Consider the following 25860-nt stretch of genomic DNA (forward strand, 5'->3'; position numbering starts at 1 on the left):
TGTTTGAAGCCTGAAATGTGGCAAAAGGTCGCAAAGTTCAAGGGGGCCGAATACTTTCGCAAGGCACTGTACTACATTAAGCTTGAGCATATCTTTAATGTTCGTCTTTACAATCTGTTTACATTTTCACAGGGGAAAAAAAAAAAAGGTACATGCTGGGTTAGATAAAAGGCTCTACTTCTAATGTTAGACTTCAAATAAAAAGTTAAGTGTCAATGCTATCACCAAACATTAAAATCAACCAAATGTATTTTTTTAGCCTTGCACTACCAGGTGAATTTGTTATAAAGCTCTTCTAATAAGGGGAACCTTAATGTCAACATTAAGCTGTGATAAATGCACATGCAAAACTAAACCTGGAGAAAAAAAAAAATCGTATAAATTATAGTGATGCAAATTGATAATTTGGCAACTATGCTTCCCTACTCCAGCATTGATTAAACCATCCCCCTATAAGACACTGCCTTACCAGAGTTTAGTGTACTCCGTGTCCATCATAGCAGGACACTCTGTAAGGATTTTTGTAATGCCAACAGCACATATCTTCTTCTCAACTGTTCCAGAAACCTTCTGAACCTCTGGAATCACTATTTTCTCCAGCACCATACCAAACATTCTGCAATAAAAAAAGTAAACAGGATTAAACCATTTCACCACTGAACTTCTGGGCATACATTAAACATGAAAACACACCTGCAAAGGGACTGGGATCAGTGACTGCTGTGGAGATCATTTACTATACTGCAGACAGGATCATGGCATCATTATCATCACATCATAAAATTTTATGAGAAAACAAAGGGCAGCTATTACAACATGCCTCCAAAATGCAGTACCAAAACCTGGTTTGTCTTACTGCTCTCTTTTTAGACTGGTTGTGTACATTTACATTCTTCACACATAAAAACATTAGGAAACACAGTGGAACTATGCAGGCTGGAAGCATTTTCATCAGTAAACTGTTTCTCCTATGAAATCAATTGTAACCACTATGACCAAGCAGACAACAGGACAGCCCATCACAAGGAGACACCGATCAAGTTTAAAAAGGGCCAAGTTTTGGCTCAAGTATTCCTTTTAAATATGTCCTGTGCTGAGCAACAGAGTTTAAATAGCACGAGTGGGCCATCAAATTCAAAAGGGCGAGCCAACTTGTGAATCTTCTGTGCGTTAAGATCAACAGAACTTGTCATATTCCCACTGCTTTGCATGGATGAACCCCATAAATAACTGCAGTGTGGTTTATTTTGAAAATTCACTTACTTTGGCTGGATGCTATCAAAAATCTCATGAAGTGCAATAGCTCCATATTTGACACAATACAGGTTGATAAATACCAAGAAGCCTGTTAGGAAGAGAAAAACCAAGGGAAACTTTAATGCTTAAAACTCGGCATTATCAGACAGTTAAAAACAGAACACTACACTGGCCAATATCACCATTCTTATAAGTTAAAAGCTATGTTCAGCCGCTGATTAACAGGCCTAAACGGAACAGTGAGAAGATGGTACTCACTCTTGATGAACTTGGTGGTTTTGGAGCTTTGTAGCCTCTGGAAGAGCAAAATAAAGATCTGTTTCCTGTACTGAGTGATTGATTCTCTGGCAAAAGAAACAGAACATTACATAACATGACATGCTTTAACCCAATCCATTTCACCACGTAGTACATTTTATTGCTGACCAAACATCGGCCGTCAGCTTACGGGGGCATGTGCTCTATGATGCTGCCAAGAAGGTAGAAACCCTGGTGATCATTGGCCTTCGAAGCAATAAGCTTTTGGAAAACTCCAAGCAAACCAGGCTGAGGAGAAAAGGTGAGATCCCAGTATGAATATACTTGTTGCAAAGAGTGAGGAAGTAATCGTTCTTTTGATACAAATAAAGGCAGCAAAGCTATAATTATCATCGCCTGCAGACAAGTAGGACACTGTCATCTTCTCTGCTGTACACAATACCACCAACACTTACTATTTTATCTGTAGCAGAGCTGGCAATAGTGGCACTTCCTTTCTCCAGGTAGGCCTGGAGCAGGCGCACCAGAGGGGGGATATTTCCTGTCCGTTCCCAAAGCACAGGCTGCAGCAGGTGAGGAAACAAAGCCATGTAGGGAACAGAGCCGGAGTAGAGCTCTAGGAGAAGGGACATCACCTGGAACAGGTATGGAAGAAACTCTAACAAAAGGACAAAAGGAGAATGAGTTTAGATGGCTCTGATCAGCTTCCTGCTGTATGTAGCAAAACACAAAGTATAAAGAGCTTCATGGGTAAATGGCACACCCTGCACGTCATTCTGAAGGATCTCAGTGAAGACAGGGAAGAGTGCTTCCTCAAAGCTGCTGACAGTAGAGGGGTTGGCCTTGCAGGTGATCCGCACAGACAAGCACAGGGACTCAAACAGGTAGTGGTTAAAATGGGGCTTGCTGGGATTCTGAAAATGGGTGGTAGATTTTGGAACAGTTAAACAACATCCCCCTGCACAGGCATTTTAGAAAATCTACCTGTATCTGTAAATAAAAAAAAGCTTGGATTACCTTGCTGACTAAGAGGAGCTTATGAGTGAGCTGAGCAATCAGAGTGGGGATGTAGGGAACAATGGCCTCCTGCAGCAGGGAGAAGCTGCGCATGATGGCTTCAAAAATAAAAAAAACAAAATGAAAACCAAGAGACGATGAAGCTACTTAACATAATTGGAGCTGGTCTGTAACTGACAGATGACAGGAAAGCCAGGTTTACCTTTCATGATGTATTCATTTTCTGCAGAACCTGGAAGAGCCAGTGCCTTGAACAAGTTGTTGAGCAGCTGTTCAGTAAAAGGTGCCATCTCTGCAGGTGTGACACTGAAAAACCAAGAGAATGAATTAGTTCTACAGAAAGATGCAAAGGTTTGAACTGAGATGTTTCATGTCAGATCAAAATCAAATCAAAAATTATTTATATTGTACTTTAAAACCAACATCTGGTTGACCAAAGTACTTTACAGTAGAGGAAAACATGCAATACACCAGCAATAATGCTGCCAAAGTTAGATATCTAACTTATTTCTGGTTGGTTATTTTAAAAGATACAGCTGCAAGTTAAAGTAATGGCACTGTTTGAAATTTCCTCATTTTCTGCATAATTGGGCATGAAATGAATGAAAAGTCACAAATAATATTTGACTCTGTAACCCTTTACAGCTACATGCACATCAACAACTCTCAATCGTAGGTCAATCTTTTTTTCAGGCTCTCTGGTTTCATTGACTAGACTCCAGGTTTGCTAACACCCGACTCCAGTTGACCTTCAGTGACATCAGAAGCCTAGTGTTTCCGTTACTTTTTCCACCATCACTTTGTATGTTTAATGGGTGTGTTCAATAAAGACATGAAAGGTCATGATTGTGTTTTATCATCTTAGAAATATTGTGTTTGATATTTGTGACTTTGGTGAAGATCAGATCACATTTCATGACCAATTTATGCAGCAAACTGAAAACAGTGCCATTACTTTTTCTTGCAACTGGTACTCGGCTGTCAGTCAAACATTGGGACACTTTCACATTCAATTCAATGGGAACATGTTTTCACCCTTTTGACTGGTAGTGTAAATGTGTCATTACATTGCTTGCTACTCACAGTGTGGTGTTGTTAGGGCCTTTCATAGTGAACAGCCTCTCCAAAGCATGGGCAGTGTAAGTGTGCTGCACTGTGCTCTCTGCCTGCAGGTGAGTTATCAGTAGAGGGATTGCCTGCAGCAGCTGTTCCTTAGGAAGCTGAGACAAAGGGGACAAAGGAGAAGCCCTCCATAATGCATTCACGCTACCTTTTCAATTTAATGCATTTTGAGAGAAGCAAGAGTTCATACCTGGCTTCTGAAGATCATAACATACTTGATAGCATCAGCTTTCAGCACAGGGAACTCATTAACTGCAATGGAAATGCAAGTGCTCAGTGTTACTGTGTAGTCTAAACTAGATCTAAACATTTACATTCACCACAGTTTGCAGAGTCTGTTGAAAGTTTCTGACTGAATGCGTAGTTGCAAAATACATTTCAAAGCCATGTCAGCTGTTCTGAACCGTTAAGGTTTAACAAAAGACAGCATACTGAGACCTTTATGAGTGTCTTCTTACCATTTTGGGATTTTAAATCTGGCAGAATGTGGTTTACAAAAAAATCTGTCAGATTCACCAACTCATTGGCTTGTGTTATCCCATGCTAGAGGGAGGAAAAAGAAGAGTAATGCCAATTATATATCAAATAGATTATAAATCTAAATTGCGCTACCAGTTTACAATAACCCTTTGAAACATCATCTCAACCATACCTTTTGTGTCTGGGCTTTAGATGCTAGTGATGTGACCAAATAGATGGCAGCATCTTTGTGTTTCCAGTTCCCTTGAGGGTTCTTTGCATACTCTGCCAGCATTGAGCTCACATAGCCAGAGAAGATTGCTGTGACAGGACCCTCAAAAAATTTGCAAAGGCCTCTCACTAAGTCACATGCCGCCCTGCGACGAGTGTCAATGTCTGAACAAGGATGGAGAAAGGGTTATCATCAAGTATTCTAACCAATCATCTAAACAGGTGACTGACTAAGCTGTCTGGGTTTTCACTGATCTTACATGCCAAGGATGAAACCTGGCTGACAACCCAAACAGTCAAACTCAAAATGTAAAGAGAAAACGCACAATTTTTAAAAATATTATTACGATATATTTTTTGTATTAGATAAAAGCAATAAACAATCTAACCAGATCCTTCAAGGTCTCTTCGGATGTATTCTTCCGGGTTATCCTCAAACGCCTCCTCATCTGCACCTAAATCGGGCGTTACAGGCAATCTGCTTAGTGCCACACAGTACAGAAGTGCATGTTTGTGTCCAGGTAAGCACAGACCTGAATCACAGGTGCGACTCAATGACTCAAAGCAAGCAAGCAAAAATTTATTTATATAGCACCTTTCTAAACCTAAGTTACAAGGTGCTTTACAGTAAAACAAAAAAAAAAGAATAAAACCAGATAAATCACACATACACAATAAAATAACAAAAATGCACAATCAAAAACAAATACATCGATCAGAGATGTTGCTAAAGGCCTGCGAATACAAGTGAGTTTTAAGGAGTGATCGAAAAACAGTCAGGTTTAACATTTAGATCTAATATTCTGTGGTAGACTATTCCGCAGTATATGAGCCTGTATCGCAACAGCTCGATCTCCCCAAAGTTTTAGTCTGGACTTGGGTACATCCAGGAACAAGTGAATGGAAGACATAAGTTTCCTCTCTGGGGCATAAAAATGTACAAGATCAGAGATATATGAAGGCACTAGACCATGCACAGCCTTATAAACAAACATCAACAATTTAAAATCAATCCTAAAACAAACAGGATTTACTTACTTCTGAACTCCATGTTGGGCACAATGACCTTCTCACAAATGCTAGTGAGTGTATTCTGGTCTTCAAATAGATGCTTATAGTGTGGTCTTTCACAAACCGAAGCCAAGAACTGGATGGCATTGCTTACGAGCTGCAACAAAGATGAAGTGTATTATCAGTACAGGGTAGGTGAACTTCAAACACACATTTAGGGATCAATGCTCTCACCAGGTCATATTTGACTTCTTGGCCAGTAGAAACTAAAAGGTTCCAGATAGCAGTGACGAAGCGTGGCAGATATGGCTGAAATTCCTCGTCATACTTCTGAGCGTAAAGAGCAGCATTGTCACAGATCTGAGACTTCAGCAGCTCCAGGAGACCTGCTTCCTCCTCATCCTATGGAGTTGACATAACAGACACAAAGACATACTAAGAAATCACTTTAGAGCACAGCAGTGATAAACACTGCATGGCCGGGGTAAGAAAGACATATCTCTCACATCTGTTTGTAGAAGCTTATTATCCAAAGTCAGTAGGCCATGGAAATTGGTCATCCAGGTTTCCATATTGTCTTCAAAAAACTCTGGAAGATCCTGTGGAATAATGCACAGTATAGTTATATGAAAATATTTTACATCCACGACTGTTTTAGTAATTCAGATTCAATTCAGATACATTACAATTTTTTAATTACCAGTTCATTATACTAATCTCCAATTTAAAATACATCAAGCAAATCTTTTAGACGACTTAGTTATTGTTTTAACTGATTTATTTAAAGCCAAAAAGCAGTAACAGTTTAACTGTACAGTATCATTGTATGGGCCAGGCTGCAATGGTTGATATTGACTTCTAAAGCACAGGAGACACTAAGCAACTTATCACTTCCAGTGGTTAGCAACATGTAGAAGACAGGAAACCTTTTCAGTAAAGACAAGCACACATTAGAATGTCATAGTCTTTGAGAAAAGAAAAAAACAACAACAACAAAAGGATTAGGTTCAAAAGACACACTGGAATTGTCCAAACCAGCAAAGCCATTAGGTTCCAAGTAAACTGAACTGACCTGGAAGTTAAGGCTGTAGAAAAGCTTAGAGATGAGTGTGAGGGAGGAGAAGAGGACCTTCAAGGCATTGATGTCCGTAGCATGAGTCTGACACAACTCAATAGTTGCCTACAGCCAAAAAAAGAGAAGAAATAAATGATTGAAACCTCTCCATATATTTGTTAGCTCAAACAAATATGCAGCTATAACAACTACATTACTTTAAAGCACTGTGATAATTGAACTGAAAGTCATTAAAACTTATAAACCTTGAACAGCTCTGTCAAAGGTAGGGCAAATGTGTCCAATACTAGTTTTATCTCCGACCAAAGCTCATTTGACTTAAACTCGTGGCGGTACCTTAAAAAAAAAAAAAAAAAAGGGCAGATTTGAATTTTTGTCTACAGAATTAATTATAAAAAACAGTCTAAACCATGAAACAGAGAGTTCTACCTCTTAAAGAGGGAGTGTGCTGTACGGAGCACTCCATTGATGATGTGGAAGTCTCCACTTCTGAATCGGGTTACCATCTCAGTTAGCAGGTCAGGCCATTTCTGAGGAAAATCCTCTCTTCCTATGATGCTGATGGCATCGCTCAACTGTGGAGATACACAAAACAAAAAGGGCCTAGATTCAGCATCTTTGTTCACTCTTCAAATCAAAAAAGGATAGATCAGCCCCTTTACAGAGATGACAGGTGATAAAGTACCTGTTTTTGTATCTGTTCAGGGCTGCTTAGCATCAAATTCACGATGTTTGCTTTAATTGCTGTCCGGTCTGGATTGGAGATTTTGTTTGGCTCCTCTTCAACCTTTGGGAAAACAAATCACAAACGTGAGATAATCAACTCAGTGCACAGGTCAGCAGTGGTTCTGTTCACACTGTGCACAAAATGTTATCTTTTTTAGTTTGTCCCATAGAGTAGATGGATGGGTTAATAACAGACTCACAATGCGCCAGTTTCTTTTGATGTAATTCTTGAATGTAACAGCAGCGCAGACACGAATCACGTTGTCTTGGGACTTCTCCAGCAAAGTGAGTAGTAACAAAGGGTAGTTCTGGTTCCCCTCCACTGATTCAAGAAACTTTTCAGCTAAGAAAAAAAAAAAAGCATTAAGTATTGCAAAGCTGAGATTACAATCAAGTGAATCTTTTGCATCAGCATGTTGAGAACAATATCCCTTATGAAATACAATAAGATAAACGAGTTAATGCTGAGCTCTTAAGTTATATTACCTGGACGTCTGACTGTTGGATCTGGGTCCAGCGTTTTCCTAAGGAACTCGGTGAGGGTTTGTAGGTTAGCATCATTCAGTTCCATGCTCGTAACTAAGGGCTAGAAAACGAGAAAGTGAACCGATGATGTCAACAGACTTATTACATGTGGACGAACTTCATCTAAATGCTGAGTAATCGTGAACTAAATCCCAGCAATGTTAATAAAACGTGTGTACTGGCCCCTATAATATGTGGCAAGTTCGATTACTGAAACAATCCATATTGTGATTACATCCTGTCAGTGTTTCAATACTCTATCTAGCAAGTAAAAGCCATTCTTCATGCTAAATTTACAGTTTTTTGTTTTTTTTGCTAGGTCCAGTCATCCGTACATTTAATCCGCCGCTTGTGTTAACCTTATAGCTAACAGCTTGTCTAGGCTAGCAGGCTAAAGGTGGGCTAGTCATCTGAAAGTTCCAACTATAAGCACATGGTGGTCGAAATATCATATGCATTGGATCCTATATAACGCTACTGTATGTTTATCGGAAATAATCTACTGTTTCATTGTCCCGAACTAACGTTACTAAATTAACAAAGTTTAAATGCTAACGCGGATTGAAAAGTGATGTCCCTACTCCAATGAATAGACTGATACATCAGCCGGTCCGCCTGCTAAGCTTAACGCTAGCTTGCTAACGGGTGTTGTGCTAACTAGAAAGTAAGCTAATTTCAGAACGCTGCTTATTTCTCGCAGGATATTAAGACAACGATCCATTTTACAACTCTGATTCCGTATTACTAGATGTGATAACTTGATGGGGTAATGGGACAGCTTACCGTAAGAGTAAAATTCAGTTAAAATAGAATGATGATGCAGAACAGACCGTAAAGACGTGCTCGTCCGTGCCAGCTTTCAAATGTCTCAAGCAAAAGGAACTGCGCGGTCCGCCTTCTGCGCAAGCGCAGATGTCACGCAGGAGCTGTGAGAAACGCCCCTTATTTGGTCTCTATCAAGTGCAGCAACAATTTACATTCATACATATTTTATTTATGACAATTAAAACGTCAAATTTTTATATTACAAATGACAGACGTGATCATTGTTTAGAAGTTTAAGTTCAGGTGATGCATCTCAAACATCAACAAACAGTAGGTCCCACTAAGTAAACAAATACAGCCAAATTGATTTTTTTGCATTTTAATGATGAAAGCATGAAGGCTTAACAATAATGCACTTAGAACAGTATACCTAAGATGTAAAACAAAAACAGCTTCAAAGCTGAAAGCATCTCTTTTGAATACAAACAAACACATTTTTAACACAAAGTGAACCCTTTTAGTGAGCTTAACCCTCTTCCTGTCTCACAGGTTTGGGAACACAGGCTCAGAATATGACCATGCTACAAATTGTGGGTCTGACGGATATTTAGGGTGTCTCGCAACATCAGGTCACGAAGTCGCCAAAGTGCATCTGCCATTGTCTTGTGGGCCCCTTTACTCTTCAGCCAGTGGGATGGTAGTCTGCTCTCTTGCTCTTTAGTTAGGCGAACATCTTGTTTTTGAACTGAAATTACACAAATAAGATAAACTTTAAAATGCACTTGTATGCAGAATTTCACCATTTGAAATTAACTTCATAAGTTATCATGGGTGACATTCTTTTTTTGGTTGTAATTAGTTATGTAAAAAGAATGAATGTGTCAAGTACACATATCAACAAGCTATATTATCTCGTGTAATCTGTTATGTAGATTTAATCATTGGCCAAGAAACTACAAAATTAACCTGAGAGGGCTTGGTCCCACTTGCTAATGGTTGAGGATTCTGCATTAAGGCCCTCGATGTATCTGAGGTACGCCTCAGAGTGGAGCAGCCGCTGAGACTTGGCTGGTGGGGACACAAACACCGGGGTGGAGGGCTGCTGGAACGCAGGCTGTCCTATCTGGCCTTGTCCTGGATATGGTGGTGGAGCCTGCTGCCCTGAACCCACCAAACCCATCTAATGAAAACATCAAAATGTAGGCACTCTATTATTTCTCTGATCAAGACTGGAATTCACATAGCATTTTATCTTCATCAGTATCTTATGTCACATACTGTAGTAGTTGTACACGGTCTGTTAATTAGAGCTTTAAGCACAAGGTTTGCATTTGAAGCCAACTACTGCATATTTGATAAAACCAGAAAAAGAAGCAGACTGGGATTTCATTATTTCCAACAATGTTGTAGAACAGTTTGATGTGAACAAACCTAATCACTTTCTCAATATTATCAAGCAGCCTCATGTTACTCTTCCTAGACCACACAGATCTGCATCAAGGCAGTAACATATATCTAAACTCTGACCTTACATATGGTTTGCAGTGATTATGTTCTTACAGAGCCTAATAGATTACCTGGGATCCATGAATGTTTGCTGCTCCAGGTCCACCTCCCATACCATTGACACCTGTGGGGTATTCAAAATCAAGGCACTGTCAAAAAATTGCACTATGCAAACTTCATATTGGTTTATATTAGTAATACATTCAAACATGAACCAGTGTCATTTTATTCTACATTAGAACACTGACTGCCAATTACTGATATAGTAATAAAATTGCAGCTTTACCTTTTTGATTGTTGGAAACACTGAATTTTGATAACATGTTACCAACAAGCCTACTTGCAATAAGCAAACCCCAGTTAAGGCTATATGCTCTTAACTGACAATTTATCAACTCAAGGAAGTCAGCCTATTGGTACAGGTAGCCCCTCCAGCAAATCAGATTGGTAGACAGGAAGCAACTGCGTGGCACGTGGGGTGGCTATGGCAGCACTCTTACCAAAGTATGGCATTCCAGGGAACCCAGGCATAACAGGCAGGAGATGTTGGGGAAAGACAGGCACCCCCATGTGATGTGGTGGTATGCCAGTCATACTAACCATGCCTTCAACATGGCCCTGCGGGGGCATCATAGCTGACCTATATGCACCCATCATATTGTCTTAGGAAGGGACAGCAGTAACACAAAACAGCAACATGAATCATTAAAACATGCATGAGCTGCTTCACTACCAAGCATGCACTAAATGTTAAAATACATGCTTTAATCAGCAGGTCATTATGGTGGAGATGAATGGAAATAAAAGACACACAGTTGAAAAATGTTCAATAAAAACAATTTGATAAACATGCAGCACTTTCAAGCAGTAGTTCATGCCCAAGCATCAAATGGTGCACAGCAACATTTTCTCCTCATGTTCTCCATTTAAATGCTGAGCATGTGTAAGCAGCTTCATGGGCAATAATTAGAATGTCACCCATGTTGCTAACACCATGAAGTGATGTGAGTATGAAGTGTGTTGTACACCAATCAAGGTTTGGGCTTATCAGTTAAAGGTTAAGGCCAGTCATTTTCTAGATTATCAGTATACAGAGATTAAAACCAACAATGAATTACCTCTACTCAAGGATAACATCTGACAGTCTCCAACCTGGATTAGTTGAGTCTTGCTACTTCAAACGCAGTAAAAAGTTATGGTCGTTTGGAGCTTTTGCGGCAATAGTTTTTACAAATATGTGAGCCTGATGTTTTATGATGAGGAAACGCGTCACCTAGTACAGTGGTGTGTTTCACTGATGTATTTTTAATTGTTTTTGAATAACAACAAAGGTCTACGGCACTGATGAAGTTAATCCAGGTTAGAGACCGACAGACATTAACAGTGAGTAGAGGCAAATCACTGCTGATTTTAGTATGGGATAGTCGAAAATACTATTAATATAGAGAATGACCAACCTTATCCTTTAAGTGAGATCATGTTAGAGGTATAAAAATAAAGATAAATGACAAACAAGCCAACATGGGTGTGATTAGAAAACTTAAAAAAGGGAATATATCTAGCAGTTCAGCTTCTTATTCCAGCCTTCTAGTGCAGATCCATCTGCTTCTATGAGGGGTTACCTGACACAGGCGTCATGCTGGGATTTAGCATCCCCATGGGGGTTGGAGGAGGGACTACCCCCATCAGTGCCCCTACTGGGGTACCTGCTCTAGGGGACGTCTGATGATGGGCCCTCTCACGCTCCTGCTGCTCAGCCACTTTGGCTGCTCGCTCTAAAATACAATGAAGTCAAGTATAGTGTTTAAACTTTGTACTCATTACAAACAACTGGATCATTACTAGAATTGATCAGTCCTGAGGCTCTTCTCACCTTCATACTCTGCTTTCCTGGAACTCTCCAGGTTCCTCCACTCTGTGCCGACAAGGCGGCTCAGCTCTCCAAAGGAGAAGTCTGGGTGCTGGGCTTTGATAACCGCTCGCATCTCACTGCTAAACAGGATGTAGCCGCTCATGTTGATCTTCCGCTTTGAGCCCTCCTTCTTTGAAAGTCCCTTTATGGATTTTGGTGTGGACTGCAACCAAACACAGAAAGCCATTTAGATAAATACTACCACAGAGATACTGATTTGTTTGTTTAAGGCAGAGGTTTACATTTCTAATGAAACATTTCCAATCTGACCTGTGGAGGAGTATACGGCATGATATCCATGTCACTAGACATGTTAGATTGCATCTGAGGGAGAGACTGGTCCCCTAGCTCGCCATCATCATCTCCAAGATCCTCTAGCTCCTCATCTGTCATGTCAGCAAACTTAGCCTCCAGTTCCTCAATTTTCCTGTTCAGCAGAGGGGATGGCTCCTTCTGGGGCACTATGAGCTTCCTGTGTAAGATAATCAGAAAAATATTCTGCACAATTTATCCAACTTCCCATTGTGGAAGAGCTGCCTGCCATGCTTTAAGTGTTCCTTTCATTAAACTAGAATACAACATAGACAATCACAGAACAGGAAAGAGCCAGGAATTACACTGAGCCAACAAGGAAGGATAAAATGTCTCTTGAGTTGCTGTTTCTGGCCATCAGGTTTCTCTGTTTGGGTATTTAGGACAAGTGCATGTTTACTTCATAGTCCTGTAACAGAATTTATTGTCATTCCATTCCACCTGCCAGTGGCGAAATATACAGTACATTTCATTTAGAGGTTGTTCACCTAAAATAGTAGATTTCGTCCTCGACCACCTTTCCAGAGAGTGAAAAGCGCTTAAGGCCCTTGAACTTTTTCATCTGTTTCTCGCTGTCAATGTAGCGACTCTCACAAAGCAGAATGTTCTCTTCAGGCACTTCAGTTGGCCGGCACGACAAGTAATCTTTGAAGGATGACACCACACACTTCCCTGTGAAAGCAAGATTTCCATTAATCACAAAGTGCAAACATTAATTTCTGGTACTCAATTTAACCCAGTGTACTGTAAGGAAGGTACCTATGAGGCAGGTCATGGGACAGGTCTCCTCCAGGTTACTAAGGAACACTTCCTTCTTGTAGAACATCTTAGTGGGCTCATGCTCGGTTTCTTCTGGATGAATGAAAATGGGACCAAAGAAGTAGCCTGCTCCATCTCGCATCCACATTTTCTCAATCCTGTTCAATACATTAAAAATATTTAACTAGCATTAGATGCACTAGAAATCAGGGAACCTCTGTATATTTGTCATAGCTCCAAGCTCCCTGCGTCCCATTATTTCTAACCATACAATAATATCCTGTAGACTTCCTGTGCTCATGACTGATGGGAAGGAGGGGATATGTCTCCCACGGTCATTTAAAAAGAAAGTATTTCTCATGAAACTGCATGAATGCCTGTAATTTGAAAAAAAAAAATCAACATTGTGTTTAAAATAAATGCTTTTTCCCACTACTAAACATTCACAACCACTCTGTGTGTACTGTAAAGCATATAAAGCATTAACTCTACCTCCCCACTCTGTGGCGTACTAGTCCATGAGAAGCAATGTAGACACAGTCTCCCACTTTGAGCCACAGGTTGTTGTAGCAGAGCTGCTCATAGTACTGACACCCTGGCTCCCCATTGGTCATATCCATTAAAACATCCTCCCTCTCCTGCACATACAAATGGTTTTCTTAACAATAATCTCCGATTTTATATGTGCATTCAGTCCATTTAATAGAAATAGTCAACTGGAATTTACCTTGTCTGCAATACCATCTGTTATTTTGCTTTCATCGGCCATCTCTGCTTTGTCCTCTTGTTTCGGGGCAAACATGGACGCCACACGAACAACAGGTAGGGGAACCTCTCTGGGAACAAACCGAACTGAGCTCAGGGGCATGGTCCACATCTTTATCTTCTTAAAGGACTTGGACTTGGCCGAGTAACGTGATTCACAGACATAGACATCCTCTGCTCTGAAGCCTTCTGGGTGAAGTTTGAAGTACTCCTTAAACGCCAACACAACAAAGATTCGGTCACACTCAGTCCACACACTAAATTGTTGTGGTTCAAAAACACAGATGAAAAGCAAGCATTTACCTTCACAAACATGACCACACATTTGCCCAGTATCTTGCTGACAGGAGCTTTGTTGTAATAGTCACTCTTAAAGACTTCCTTCTCCAAGAACTTCCTTGTGGCAAGATGAAATGTTTCATTTGGTCTATAGAACCAGCAGCCGTACAGCCACTTCTCACCTACATTTATGAGGTGAAAAAATGGATTTAATGTAAAAAAAAAAAGATTATTTTAGAAAACACTATATGAATACAGCTTTTCTAATAAAATAGATTCCTCTCTGATTAGTACTAAGGAAATGACCAGTGTCGTCTTGCCAAAGGCGTTCAATGTAGATGATATGGGGCTGGAGGTTGGGCTCTGCAGGCTCCACATACACGTAGTCCCCCACATGGTACATGCTGTCCTTGAAGCTGCAGTCTTGACTGTATGTGCGCTGCAGGTTAGACTGCCATGATCCTCCAATGGAGTCCTCCCTCTTTTCCGCTTCTGGAAATTCATAATGTATTGGTATAACAAGGCCGGAGTATATTCTGAGAGAATGCATTAAAGGATACAGCTTCAGTGTGCTGTGACTTTTTAACAAACATTTAAGAGCATACCCCTTTTCTCCTCTTCCCTCTTGATTCTGTCCTCTTCAAACTCCTTGGGTAGCTTCTCCTTCTTCTCTTTTTCCACATCACTATGCAGATGTTTGGAGGTATAGCTGAGAGCAGGAGACATCAAGATCTCTCCATTCTTACAGAGCTCATCTCTGATCCGGATAAAGAACTGCTGCAGCTCTACAGCGTCTTCAAAGATCTCAGAGTCAGTCCTGTAATAAACAAATGGTGCAACAATAATTGTAGCCTTTTTTTCTTATAGTAATCCTACAATATTAATGGAAAAGATGGTTTCATGACTAATTTGGTTTTGTACATGATAGTCAGTAGTACCTCACCTATTCAATCGTCTGGCCTTTTCTAGCACTTCAAACATGTGGTCCTGAAATACATCCAATCTCTTATAACGCCCTCGGTCTACATTGGTCCTGATAATCTCAAAATTGAGTGGTGGCTTCTCAGGATTTGCAGGATCTATTGCGGGAATCTCTGCGAGTGAATCACTGTAGCAACGGCCCTCATCGTCTTGGTGACCGAGCACAGAAACAAAGAGGCTGCGGATAAGTTCCTGGATGAGACGGGGCACGTCAGGTACATGGGCGTCCTCTCCTCCCTCCAGGTCACGCCTTGTTTCTAAAAGCACCCTGTGCAGAATCAGAGCGTCGCGGTAAATCAGAGACTCGGGTTCGTTGTAAGTACAGGCATTGTTGAACATTAGCACCAAGTCCTCCACCAGTGCATCTACATCCTGGTACTTATTAGCCAACATATGGCTCTTGATCTTTTCCATGTCCACAGGTTTCTTGATGGCGATGTAGTAATCAGGCAGCTCAGCACGAGACGGAAGCCGCAGGAAGATCGTGCTTAGACGACGACCCCGCTTATCTGTGTAGTTTTTGACAGCCTCGTAAAGTTCATTCAGCTTCTGCTGTAAAGGCGTTAGATACTTGGACTTCTTCAGCGTAACACTGGTCTTTCCTGTAATCAAACAGAGTGTACTGTATGTGTGTTTTTACTAACCAGTCTTTCTGCTTCTTGACTGGTAACAAACTCACAAATTTCTGTGGATTTGATTCAGTCAAGAAAAACTGGGTGGCATACTTATTTTCAACTTTGGGGACATCAGGTCATCATCATCGGTCACTGGCCCGAGATCCTTGCGTCTGTCTTCCATAATCTTCTCTAGGATGTCGGCATCATTGTAGACCTGAAACACAACAAAAAGGCTGATCATGAAAAGATTCTGGTTTCAGTAAAAAATTTCTCTCTGACTACATTTTACCTGTTGATTTTAATTATAATCCATTTCAAGAGTCATATCTCCATCCTCAGTCCATCTAATCCACTCAGGAGCAATAACAAATGAGGAATTAGACTGCTTAACAAAAGCCTCAGTGAAATGTGATCTTACCTGGGAGCCTTCCTCATTGTAGTGTCGTGCATTGCGGAACATCAGCTTCATATCTTCCACCATTGCATCTTCAGTCATGTACTTGTCTGAGCGGATGTTGTGCTCAATGGTCCTGAGGTCCATTGGTTCCAGGATGATCTTGTAATAGTCAGGGTAGTCCTTCTTTGAGGGTTTGACCATGAAGAGGTCACACAGTCTCCGACCAGTGACAGCTTCTCGCGCCTCAGTCACAGCAGCTAGGAGAGCTTTCATTCGGTTTTTCTTTGTGTTCTTCTTGTGACTGAAAACAAAACACAAGTCAGTTATCACTCTCACATTACACACACACACACACACACACACACACAAACCAATTATTAACAAGAACTCAGCAAGTAAAATGGGACAAAATGCACCTTTTTCTTTTTGTACTACTGGTGTCAGACGTGGCAGAGGAGAGCATGCTGTCTCCATCATCGTCATCTCTCTGTAAAAGCTCCTTTCTCTTCATCTAGACAGAAAACAGATGATATACAACTCAAATGTTTACACTGTTTCTTAAAATGCAGTAAATCTGACAAAAACACAAACTTTGCTAATGCATATCTTTGGTCTTTAAGTACACACCCAAAACACAGATGCACGGCTATTACTTAAATGGAAGTCGGGACTGACCTGCTGAATGTGTTGGAGTTTCAATGCACGCTTGTAAATGGAGGAGTGAGGTACATTGTAGCGTTTGGCATTCTCAAACATCAGCGTCAGATCGGAGTCAATATGCTCAGCGCTCTCATATTCATTGTTCTTCATCTTGTTCCTGTAGGAAATTACGGGCTCTCACATTTGGAAAGGAGGACACAGAAATACTGAACTGTACAGTGAGTGTGTGTGATGCCACAGGGGTAACAAATAAAAAGAAAGATTGTAGGTGAAACAAAATTTAACAAACCAATAATGGAAACATGAACAAATACTTATAAGGGTTTAAATGACTGCTGCTAACTGTTTCCACTGCAAAAAATACCAATAGTAATTCACAACAAACTACTTGATGTAAGACCTATTTCATTTTTCTGGAACACGTTAGCTGACAGATCGTCTTGCAAATTCACTACATCTATTCACAGCCTAGCTGATAAAAGACCTCATTTGCTTTTGACGTTTGAGCCTAAAATTCACTTACCATATTTTGTTGTGCAATCTTTCAAATTAATTGAGATATTAAAGTCATGTTCATGATGATGTAGTTAATGGATAAAGGATACTGAACTAACAGATGCATCACCACTCCCTGTCATTATGCAAAACTGAAGCCAAATACAGGGGTGGCCATCTTTGCTTTTGTGGCACATTTTGCAATCAGATCCTGCTCAGTAGCAGCCAGAGGTAATGCTGTGGTATTAGACTGTCAATAAAAGCTGTCAAATCATCGGAAATACAACCCTTTTTATATCATCAAGTTACTTAATAAAAACACAACTGAAAAATTATCACATGTGCAGAACTCAGCATAATAATATCTACCTAAAATGACAGAAATCACCCCTAGGAAAATTGAATTCTTAGTCTAACTCATGTCCCATCTGCTAACACGAAGGGGGCACTGCTTATGACCTTTACTGCAATCAACCATCGGCGGTGATCGACTTATGGCGACTTCACTTCTGTGAGCTGTCACATCATCCATTTTTATATACAGGCAATGTAACAGACAGATGAGCACATAAAGGCGGGTAAGCTCTTTTTGTGCCATACTTGATCTGATGGAGGCAGATGGGTTGGCTAATCTGGTGGTAGTAGTCTGGGTAGTCCTTCCTGGAGGGCAGCTGCAGGAAAGGCTCAGAGATCAGCTGGCCCTGACTGTTCCTGGCACCTCGCACAGCTTCATATAGCTGAAAGATCGGATTACTCATGTCCATGTTAGAGGTCATACTCTCTGCCTCAGATTCCCCCTCATCATAGTGAACAGACCCTGAGAAATACGGGAAGTCATGCACACCCATCACATTACAACAATGCCTAAAACATTTCATGGTGCAGAGCGTCTTAATCGGTGCCAAGTGACTGATAATAGAGGTGAACACGTACCAGACAGTATGCCTTCCTCGTCACTTTCATACTGAAGAGCCATGGTGATAGCTGAGAGGCGGTCTCCCTGGGCAGACCTTCTATTCCTGACAGCGACCGAACAAGAGAACTGAGTAAAATTCAAAACATTACTTCCATCCACAGTAGTCCCAGTGCTGTTTCTCATGTACCTGATGCGAATGCTGGACTTGATTGGTTCTCCATGTTCCAAATCAGACTTCTTCTGTGCAAATATCTTTTTAATGGTGTTTGCGTCCTAGAAAACAGTAGTGGATCATAGGCATTTTTGTCCAACACTGCTAATAGCATGCATGACATATCATACTCTCAGTTACACACCTTGAACACCTGTGATCCAGGCTCATTATATGTTTTGGCATTCTTGACCAGCAAATCGATGTCCTTAGCCATGGCACCGACACTCCTGTAGTGACCCAACTAAAAGCAAATTATTATTATTATGGTCATTATATTAACAAAAAGCTACAGAGAATAAAAGCAATAAGTAGTAATGCATATTTAATGAAAGAGGTGTAAAAGCATACCTGAATCTTTTGAGCAATGATTTTCAGATCTATTGGTTCCTTAATGATGGCATAATAATCAGGGTATTGCTAAATGGAAAAGGCAAGCCACACATCAGAGGTATGTCACTCATTTTACTGATCATGTATTAAATCACACTGAAGGGGCTGATACCATTTTGGAGGGAAGCTTCTGGAACAGCTCACTGACCAGACGGCCAGTAGGCTCAGTGTAAGACACCACAGCATCAAGGAGGTGCTCAAAGACGTCTTTCAAGCAGATAGGTCCACTCTGTCATATACAAGGAGTCACATAGGTCAGGCAAGGAAATATAGTATCATCCTCAGTCTTACAGTAACAATGCACCACAAAACAATCCCAAAGGTGGTATAGATAATGCATGGATGGATTATAACTATTTCTAATGAGAATTAAGTTACTGTTTATATGTAAATGACAGAAAATCAAGACTTTCACTTGTGTGAGGAAATTTGCTTTTAGTCTGGTTTCACTTTTTAATAACGGCCTTGATACAACTGACAAAATCTTTAACCAAGAGACACTTTAGCTGTATGATGTCCCCTTAAAATTATCTAAGTGTAGTAAATATATTATACAATAATAAATGGAGCTCCTTTCAAATCAGATATATTGATTGGTGTACCAATCTCACATTAAGTCTCAACACGAAGTCTGCAGACATTAAGCTTTGATCACGCTTTCAACAGACAAAATATTTATTGATTACTATGCAAATTAGCGTAGCATGGTGCTTAGTACATACAAACCCACCTGAACCTCAACAAAATCTGTTCTGTAAATATGAAGCATCTATTATTTCTGTTACTTCATGCTGGTGTTTAATAAGACCTAGACACCATGCACCACATTGGAGTTTGATTAATAAACACCACCATGGCACACATATGAAATCACCCCAAAGATGGATATCATTTGAAGTAGGTACTCTTTGAAGAGTCATGATAAATCCATGAGAGTCACCTCCTCCTCAGTAGATCCTCCGGGGTTGTCTTGTGCCTCATAACCATCTTCATAATCCTCATCATACTCCCCTCGCTGAACAAATTCATTCTTGGTTCGCAGGTAAAGGTCCCACAGTTTACAGGCTGCCCTGTACTCAGGACTGTCAGACTACACATAAGCAATACATGTTTAATTTAAGGGCATAGCCTATGCACTGCTTTCATTTTATTTTCTTCCTATTAATTAATTTGTTGTACCTTGTAATATGTTTTTGCATTGTTAAATAACAGCTGAAAGTCACTGGTGAGCTGTTCAACATCATCATACTCCTCCATCTTTAATTTCTGCTGGATCTTCATCATGTCAATAGGCTGAGACACCACATGATAATAGTCTGGTTGGTTCCTGTAAGAAACAGGGACTTTTCTCTTAAATTTGTATTAAATTAAATTAGAAATCTCAGGATGTAATTCTATGTACATATCTAATGATCACTTATTCCTGTCCTTACCTTCGTTTGGGAGCTCTGATGAACAGCTCACACAACATCCTGCCCTGGTCATCCTTGTAATCTCTGATTGTGTTGTAGAGTTCATGACATACAGCAATCTGCAAGGCAAGAACGAAACACTGAACAACATACACATCATTTGCCATGTCAGCTGTTTAATGAATCTGTGTGGTAGAATAATTCTGACAGAGTGTTTAAAAACAGTAACTGAAATCTGTAAAATTACAGGATCCACAGTTGGTATGTTTGAGGTCCTTCTCCTCTTTCTCCCAATTGAAGATACTAACGATGAACTTTGGCTATCGTCAAAATCTCCTCCACTCACACTGCTTGAGGGGGATGTCGCCCGTCTCCTTTTCAATGCCATGACAAACCCCTGAGGTAAAGAAAAAATTAAAGCTTCACTATAGTGAAAATGACTAAGATTAGAGCTATGAAATATTACACACTTGCTAATTTTTCCAGAGGTATCTGGCTAGGCGCTGCACCAGTCACTTACACCTGCTGACAGCTCATCAATGTAAAATATAGGAAAATGGAAGTTGTTGGTTTTTTCCTTCCTAAAGTATTGATTCGTGTAAAAATGGCAGTTCTGAATAAACGCATTATATTGGAGATGTACGGTAGAAGACTTGGACATAGAAGAAACAAGTGGTAGATGACCTTAAAATTATAACATCATAACATGTGATACCAATTTCAAGTTAGAAACTGGCAGTGCCCGTATAAATTTCTATGCCCACATTTCACTGCTATACAAGTCCCCTCATAGGAACCCTAATTATTTACTTTGACTTATATTTTAAATATTAATCTTTAAAAATTGCTCCACCCACCCCATTTTATGTAACTACCTTCTTTTCGGTACATAAAGGTGACAACCCCCCAGCTAACTCACCTGGAATGACATTTTCAATCAGCGGAGGAACAATGATGCTGGCATGTCTGCAGATTTGACTTATGACACAAAATATTAACAATGTCACCTAGCTGCACACAGCCTGCAGTCCAGTGTGCACACATCAGTAGTAAGCTAGCATCCAGAGCAGCCGCTGTCCACCTCCCTGACTGTCACCCAGCGTGGACAAGTACAGGCCACGTAACAGCTAACGTTAGCTACTGTTAACGATTAGCCTTCAACGTCAGGTAACGTTATAAGCCGAGACAAAGGCATCACTGTAACAACGAGTAACGTTTATGTTGCAAAGCTACCATTAAGTGCACCAGCGACACCTGATGGAAAATATTTCCGTTTGACATATTATTATCATAATATCTCCACGTGACACAGTTGTGTGCTTACCTTTTGTGAGCGTGTTACAAGACCTACAAAATTTTAACCATAAAAAGAGCCAATCAGTTATTGATTTTAGACAGAGGGACACATGCGTGAAGTTGGCACCAATTTAACCTTCGTTTCCGGTTTTTTAGCTTCAGAATAAAAGCTTATATTTTTCAACGTCGTTATAAGTGCGTTTTACATAGTTGTAATGATTATTTCCCCTCTTTTTATTTTAATGCGGCATTTGTATGATAAGCACATAGCATAATGGTAACCGCTTTAGCATTTACAAACCCTATCCATGGCATACTTTAAAAAATAAAGTTACCACGTCGCTGATAACGCAGTGAATGCAACGCGGTTCCTGTTAGTTGAATTCCATTACATGTTATCCTCGCCATTAAAATCTCATTTTCAGCTGAAAAAAAGCTGTTCAGCTCTGTGTCAAACAGTCATTTCCACAGGCACCGATCCTGTTAGGTCTTATCGTACTAACTAGGCTAATCCCCACTGGCTCATTTTGCCACCCTCATCACCACCAGGAGAACTCATATGCAGACAGTAGTTGTGTTGCATATAGAAAAATATCCACATCCTTTCATATGCCAGCTATTTAATAAATTTGTGTGGGGGTATAAGACTGTGTGTTTAAGAACAGTAACTGAAATATGAGAATTAAAATTTTTTGTATATTGAAAATGAATTTTGAATCTCCCCATATTGTAAGAGCCTACCTGTGTTTTTAACAGTTGCAGTTGTCCTTTCCTAAGTTTCAGTTTCTTCTTGAAACAATCACTTTTGACATTGATCAAAATCAAAGTGGCAGTCAAGCCACACATCTAAAGCCACCACAAATCAATGAGAGCATTTTTGTCAGATGTCTCAGTAATAAGTTGACTCAACCCATTCTTTCGGAAGTACCACAGTATATTAACAGCAGTTGTTTTTAAGCACTTATGGTGGAATCTGGCCTATTGGTGGCTTGATTTTATTATTTACTGCTATATTTTGAGATTGCTTTTCAATACTTGCTAATTTCATAATCAAATCAACTGCAGATCTTGGATAAATGCACCTGTTCAGATCTCTAAAATTATTTAAATAAAATTGAGGTAAATAAAACACAGCTGCTTTGCTGCCTTTGGGCCTGGACAGCTTGGTATCATCAGGGTGAAATGGGGGATGCAGCAGGACATTAATCTAAATTTGGAAGAAAATTTAGTGTCAATTCAAACAAACAACCAAAAAAAAAAAAAACAATCTGCCTTTTGGTGTGGCCCAGTCAGAGCCCAGACCAGTCGAGATGCTGTGGAATGACCAAAATGAGCTGTGTACAAGATTCAAGATTTTTATTTGCCATTTATGCATAAACAGACAGTCTAGGCATATGGGAATTCTTGTGCAGGGCTCTCCTGGAGTCAAGTAAAGAGTTTAAAGCCAAAAGAACAAACAACTAGTCAAAATTACCCAATAATACAAAATACAAAAAACAAGAATACCCAAGAATACAAAATAGTTAATAAAATTGTGGGTACAACAATAAGATAACAGGTAAAATGGGGAGTTTCAAATATTGCATATGGTATTGCACATAGTGGAATTGTATATGGTATTGTACTTAATATGGTAATGAGGGGTTATTGCACAGGTTTTTCACATTTTGTTTTTGCCATGAGTCTTACTGCGGCAGGTAAAATGCTGTTGTGAAATCTTGTTCTGTGTGTGATGATACTGTCCGCTCTGCTGTACCTGTGGTTGTGGGTGCAGTTTTTGTGTCTGAGCAGACTGTGAACTGGGTGGAGTGGGTCTCTGATTATGTTCTCTGATTATGTTCACACCTGACACAGGTACTGGAAGCACAGATGTTTAAGATTATTGCTTCCAAAAGGTTTGTTAGGTATTTTTAGTTAGATAGACATTGGTTAGATACTTTATGTATTAGAGATGTTTAGTGTAGACAGGATGTCTAGCTCAGGCTGTTAAATGCTTAGTCATTCTCATGGGGTACTCCAGGTTGTTCAGGTTCAAGACTAGACTAGACTAGACAGAAAGTTGATTATTGTTAGGAGACAGAATGTTTATCCTTATTGTTATGACGTGTTTAACCATAGTTGTAGTCATAATATTTTCTTATGCTGAATATCATGTCAGAATGTTTTAGCTAGACACCACATAATCAACAGACATTCACACATTGATTTTCTTCATGCTTTGACTACTGCTATGGCCAGCTGCAAAGCTGGCACCGGGAGACGTCACGGTTTGGCGTCCCGGCGTAGTGTGGGGCTAGCCCAAAGTGATATAATGTATAGGCCTGTTATGGTTCGGGGCTTTTCATCTTTCAGCTGCCTGTGTGCATGTTGGAGGTGCAAAGACTCCTGAGCGTGTAATGTTAATTTTTACCTGTGATCACTGAATAAATCAGCACTGTTTTGAAGTTACTTGGACTGCCTCGTCTCTCAGAGTTAACAGTAAAAAGAACTGGGTCTCCAACAGGTTCAATCATATTTTCCACCACATTTTCCATGTTATTGTTATTTTTTTCTTCTTCTTCACTTGTCCTATGTTAAACTGAATCTGCATTTTGTTTTGGTTTTCTTCTTTTCTTTACTTTCTTGTGAATAGTTTGCCTGCACATTTTTATTATGTTTATATTGTTTATAGCAAATAAGTGAGTCTAATTAACTCCAGATGGCAGTAATGTCTTACACCATTAAGGACACCAACTGCCATAAACACTCAAAGAAGAGAAAATATCAGAGTCCAGAGCAAAGCCGTAAATGTATTATTAGAGCTACTAGGGCCTATTTTTTCCATGACCAATCCTAATTCAAAATCTCATATAGATAAAACTGAACATAAGAGATGTTTTGCTGACATATTCAGGAACCGAGTGTTATACATTTTTGTTTTGGTGTCTTAGAGTAACTAATCTGATTGAGAAGATATGAGTTTTTTAAAACAATGCTGTAAAAACCACTCTCCTGATTTACACTCCTTACCAGTTGGTGGCGCTTCGTTGCTTGCCAGCCGCCAATAGGTATCTGAATATCACAAAGAAGACGATGGCTCCGGAGTAGGAAGTGTGCGTTCCAGCGGTCCCATGTGTTGTTGGTCACTGGTTTGTTTCATTTCTGTAGCTTTCCATAGAACAAAAGGCATCGTTGTGTTTTAAGAATACGATACTTTAAAGTGTCTTCCAAATCCACAAAAGAAGAAAACTGTAGCGTCTCAGCAAGTAAACAGTAACGCTAGTTAGCCAAGTTAGAAATCGTGCTAAAGTTCCTTTGAAAAAAATAACAGCCGTAGCCAGGGAAATTTTTAAGCGCGATATCTGGATGAAGAGCGCGGTGGATACCAGCATGATCAAGGAAAACCCATGGAACATACCCCCCAATGCACCAGCATGCATGGAGAAGAACCTGTGCTCGGCGCAGTACAGAGCAGGTAGGTGACAAGCGGAGCTAGCTGACAGTAACACCGGGAAGCACGTGATGCCGCTAGTTGGTCGGTTGGTGTGTTTGCGTACTAACTAAGATGGATACAATCGAACAAAATGTTTTAAAAAAAATAAATGTACATATTCAGAAGCCAGGCAACATTCTTTTTTCGTGCATGTGGCTAGATAACAAACATGTCATAAGTTGCGTTTAGCATCGTAAAAATGAGCTGCGTTTTGAACGGACTGCTACCCGAATTGAGGAATTGCTGTAAATGATTTTCATAATTTCAAGGACATCATGAAATGCCAACATTCCAGTGTGTTTTTTTTTCCCTCCCTCTCTCTCTCTCGTCTAAGATGGCACCCTGCTACTTGGTGCCTCCAGCCTCACTGGCAGGACCTGGCAGGGATCTGTGTGGCTCTACAGTGACCCTGAGAAGGCCCCCAATGAGGGATTCTGCACGGCCGGTGTGCAGACTGAGGCTGGTATCACAGATGTCAAATGGGTGTCCGAAAAGGGTGTTGCTGTTGCATCAGACTCGGGTAAGAAACAGATTCATATATACACTGCTCAAAAAAATAAAGGGAACACTTAAACAACACAATGTAACTCCAAGTCAGTCACACTTCTGTGAAATCAAACTGTCCACTTAGGTAGCAACACTGACTGACAATCAATTCCACATGCTGTTGTGCAAATGGAATAGACAACAGGTGGAAAGCATAGGCAGTTAGCAAGACATCCCCAATAAAGGAGTGGTTCTGCAGGTGGTGACCACAGACCACTTCTCAGTTCCTATGCTTTCTGGCTGATGGTTTGGTCACTTTTGAATGCTGGCGGTGCTTTCACTCTAGTGGTAGCATGAGACGGAGTCTACAACCCACACAAGTGGCTCAGGTAGTGCAGCTCATCCAGGATGGCACATCAATGCGAGCTGTGGCAAGAAGGTTTCCTGTGTCTGTCAGCGTAGTGTCCAGAGCATGGAGGCGCTACCAGGAGACAGGCCAGTACATCAGGAGATGTGGAGGAGGCCGTAGGAGGGCAACAACCCAG

General features: G+C 40.3%; 3 protein-coding genes across 13 annotated transcripts in view; 1 reads left to right on the top strand and 2 right to left on the bottom strand.

Moving 5' to 3' along the window:
- Positions 1-8608, bottom strand: part of cse1l (CSE1 chromosome segregation 1-like (yeast)) — an 11137-nt gene extending 2529 nt beyond the window's left edge. Inside the window, exons 1-23 of one of the 2 annotated variants that reach the window (XM_020607895.1) lie at positions 8512-8608; positions 7643-7742; positions 7357-7499; positions 7116-7217; positions 6860-7005; positions 6676-6766; positions 6428-6535; positions 5862-5954; positions 5590-5757; positions 5383-5512; positions 4734-4799; positions 4307-4509; positions 4113-4197; positions 3845-3906; positions 3616-3752; positions 2735-2838; positions 2533-2630; positions 2279-2429; positions 1971-2173; positions 1706-1803; positions 1516-1601; positions 1264-1345; positions 470-616 (exon numbers count right to left, since the gene is read on the bottom strand). In XM_020607895.1, the coding sequence (XP_020463551.1) occupies positions 470-616; positions 1264-1345; positions 1516-1601; positions 1706-1803; positions 1971-2173; positions 2279-2429; positions 2533-2630; positions 2735-2838; positions 3616-3752; positions 3845-3906; positions 4113-4197; positions 4307-4509; positions 4734-4799; positions 5383-5512; positions 5590-5757; positions 5862-5954; positions 6428-6535; positions 6676-6766; positions 6860-7005; positions 7116-7217; positions 7357-7499; positions 7643-7727 (2588 nt within the window). In that variant the 5' untranslated portion in view covers positions 7728-7742; positions 8512-8608. Of the gene's footprint in view, positions 1-469; positions 617-1263; positions 1346-1515; positions 1602-1705; positions 1804-1970; positions 2174-2278; positions 2430-2532; positions 2631-2734; positions 2839-3615; positions 3753-3844; positions 3907-4112; positions 4198-4306; positions 4510-4733; positions 4800-5382; positions 5513-5589; positions 5758-5861; positions 5955-6427; positions 6536-6675; positions 6767-6859; positions 7006-7115; positions 7218-7356; positions 7500-7642; positions 7743-8464 lie in introns of both variants that reach the window. The other variant, XM_020607894.1, reaches the window with a different exon arrangement.
- Positions 8609-8809: 201 nt separating this feature from the next.
- On the bottom strand, positions 8810-24445 carry LOC109964525 (protein polybromo-1-like). Of its 10 annotated transcripts, none has more exons than XM_020607892.1 (31): positions 24367-24445; positions 20408-20458; positions 20083-20180; positions 19829-19976; positions 19590-19739; positions 18762-18878; positions 18608-18676; positions 18402-18500; positions 18233-18318; positions 18063-18148; positions 17730-17946; positions 16650-16791; positions 16391-16485; positions 15996-16275; positions 15686-15791; positions 14923-15562; positions 14585-14796; positions 14286-14471; positions 14004-14161; positions 13663-13911; positions 13428-13573; positions 13202-13312; positions 12936-13093; positions 12665-12848; positions 12135-12336; positions 11826-12027; positions 11575-11727; positions 10453-10614; positions 10024-10076; positions 9413-9626; positions 8810-9191 (listed from the first exon to the last, which is right to left on the bottom strand). In XM_020607892.1, the coding sequence occupies exons 2-31, from the start codon at positions 20447-20449 to the stop codon at positions 9028-9030; spliced, it is 4929 nt and encodes a 1642-aa protein (XP_020463548.1). In that variant the 5' UTR covers positions 20450-20458; positions 24367-24445; the 3' UTR covers positions 8810-9027. The 10 variants fall into 10 exon arrangements, with proteins under 10 accessions (XP_020463548.1, XP_020463546.1, XP_020463542.1 ...); XM_020607890.1 differs by lacking the exon at positions 24367-24445 and adding an exon at positions 21386-21510; XM_020607886.1 differs by lacking the exon at positions 24367-24445 and adding an exon at positions 20981-21331 and having other exon boundaries at positions 20309-20458.
- Positions 24446-24679: 234 nt separating this feature from the next.
- Positions 24680-25860, top strand: part of wdr77 (WD repeat domain 77) — an 8197-nt gene continuing 7016 nt past the window's right edge. The window contains exons 1-2 of the mRNA XM_020607897.1: positions 24680-24811; positions 25164-25349. Of these exons, the coding sequence (XP_020463553.1) occupies positions 24703-24811; positions 25164-25349 (295 nt within the window). The 5' untranslated portion in view covers positions 24680-24702. The remainder of the gene's footprint in view (positions 24812-25163; positions 25350-25860) is intronic.

Source organism: Monopterus albus, unplaced genomic scaffold (assembly GCF_001952655.1).
Source record: "Monopterus albus unplaced genomic scaffold, M_albus_1.0 scaffold89.1, whole genome shotgun sequence".
Taxonomy (NCBI): Eukaryota; Metazoa; Chordata; class Actinopteri; order Synbranchiformes; family Synbranchidae; genus Monopterus; species Monopterus albus.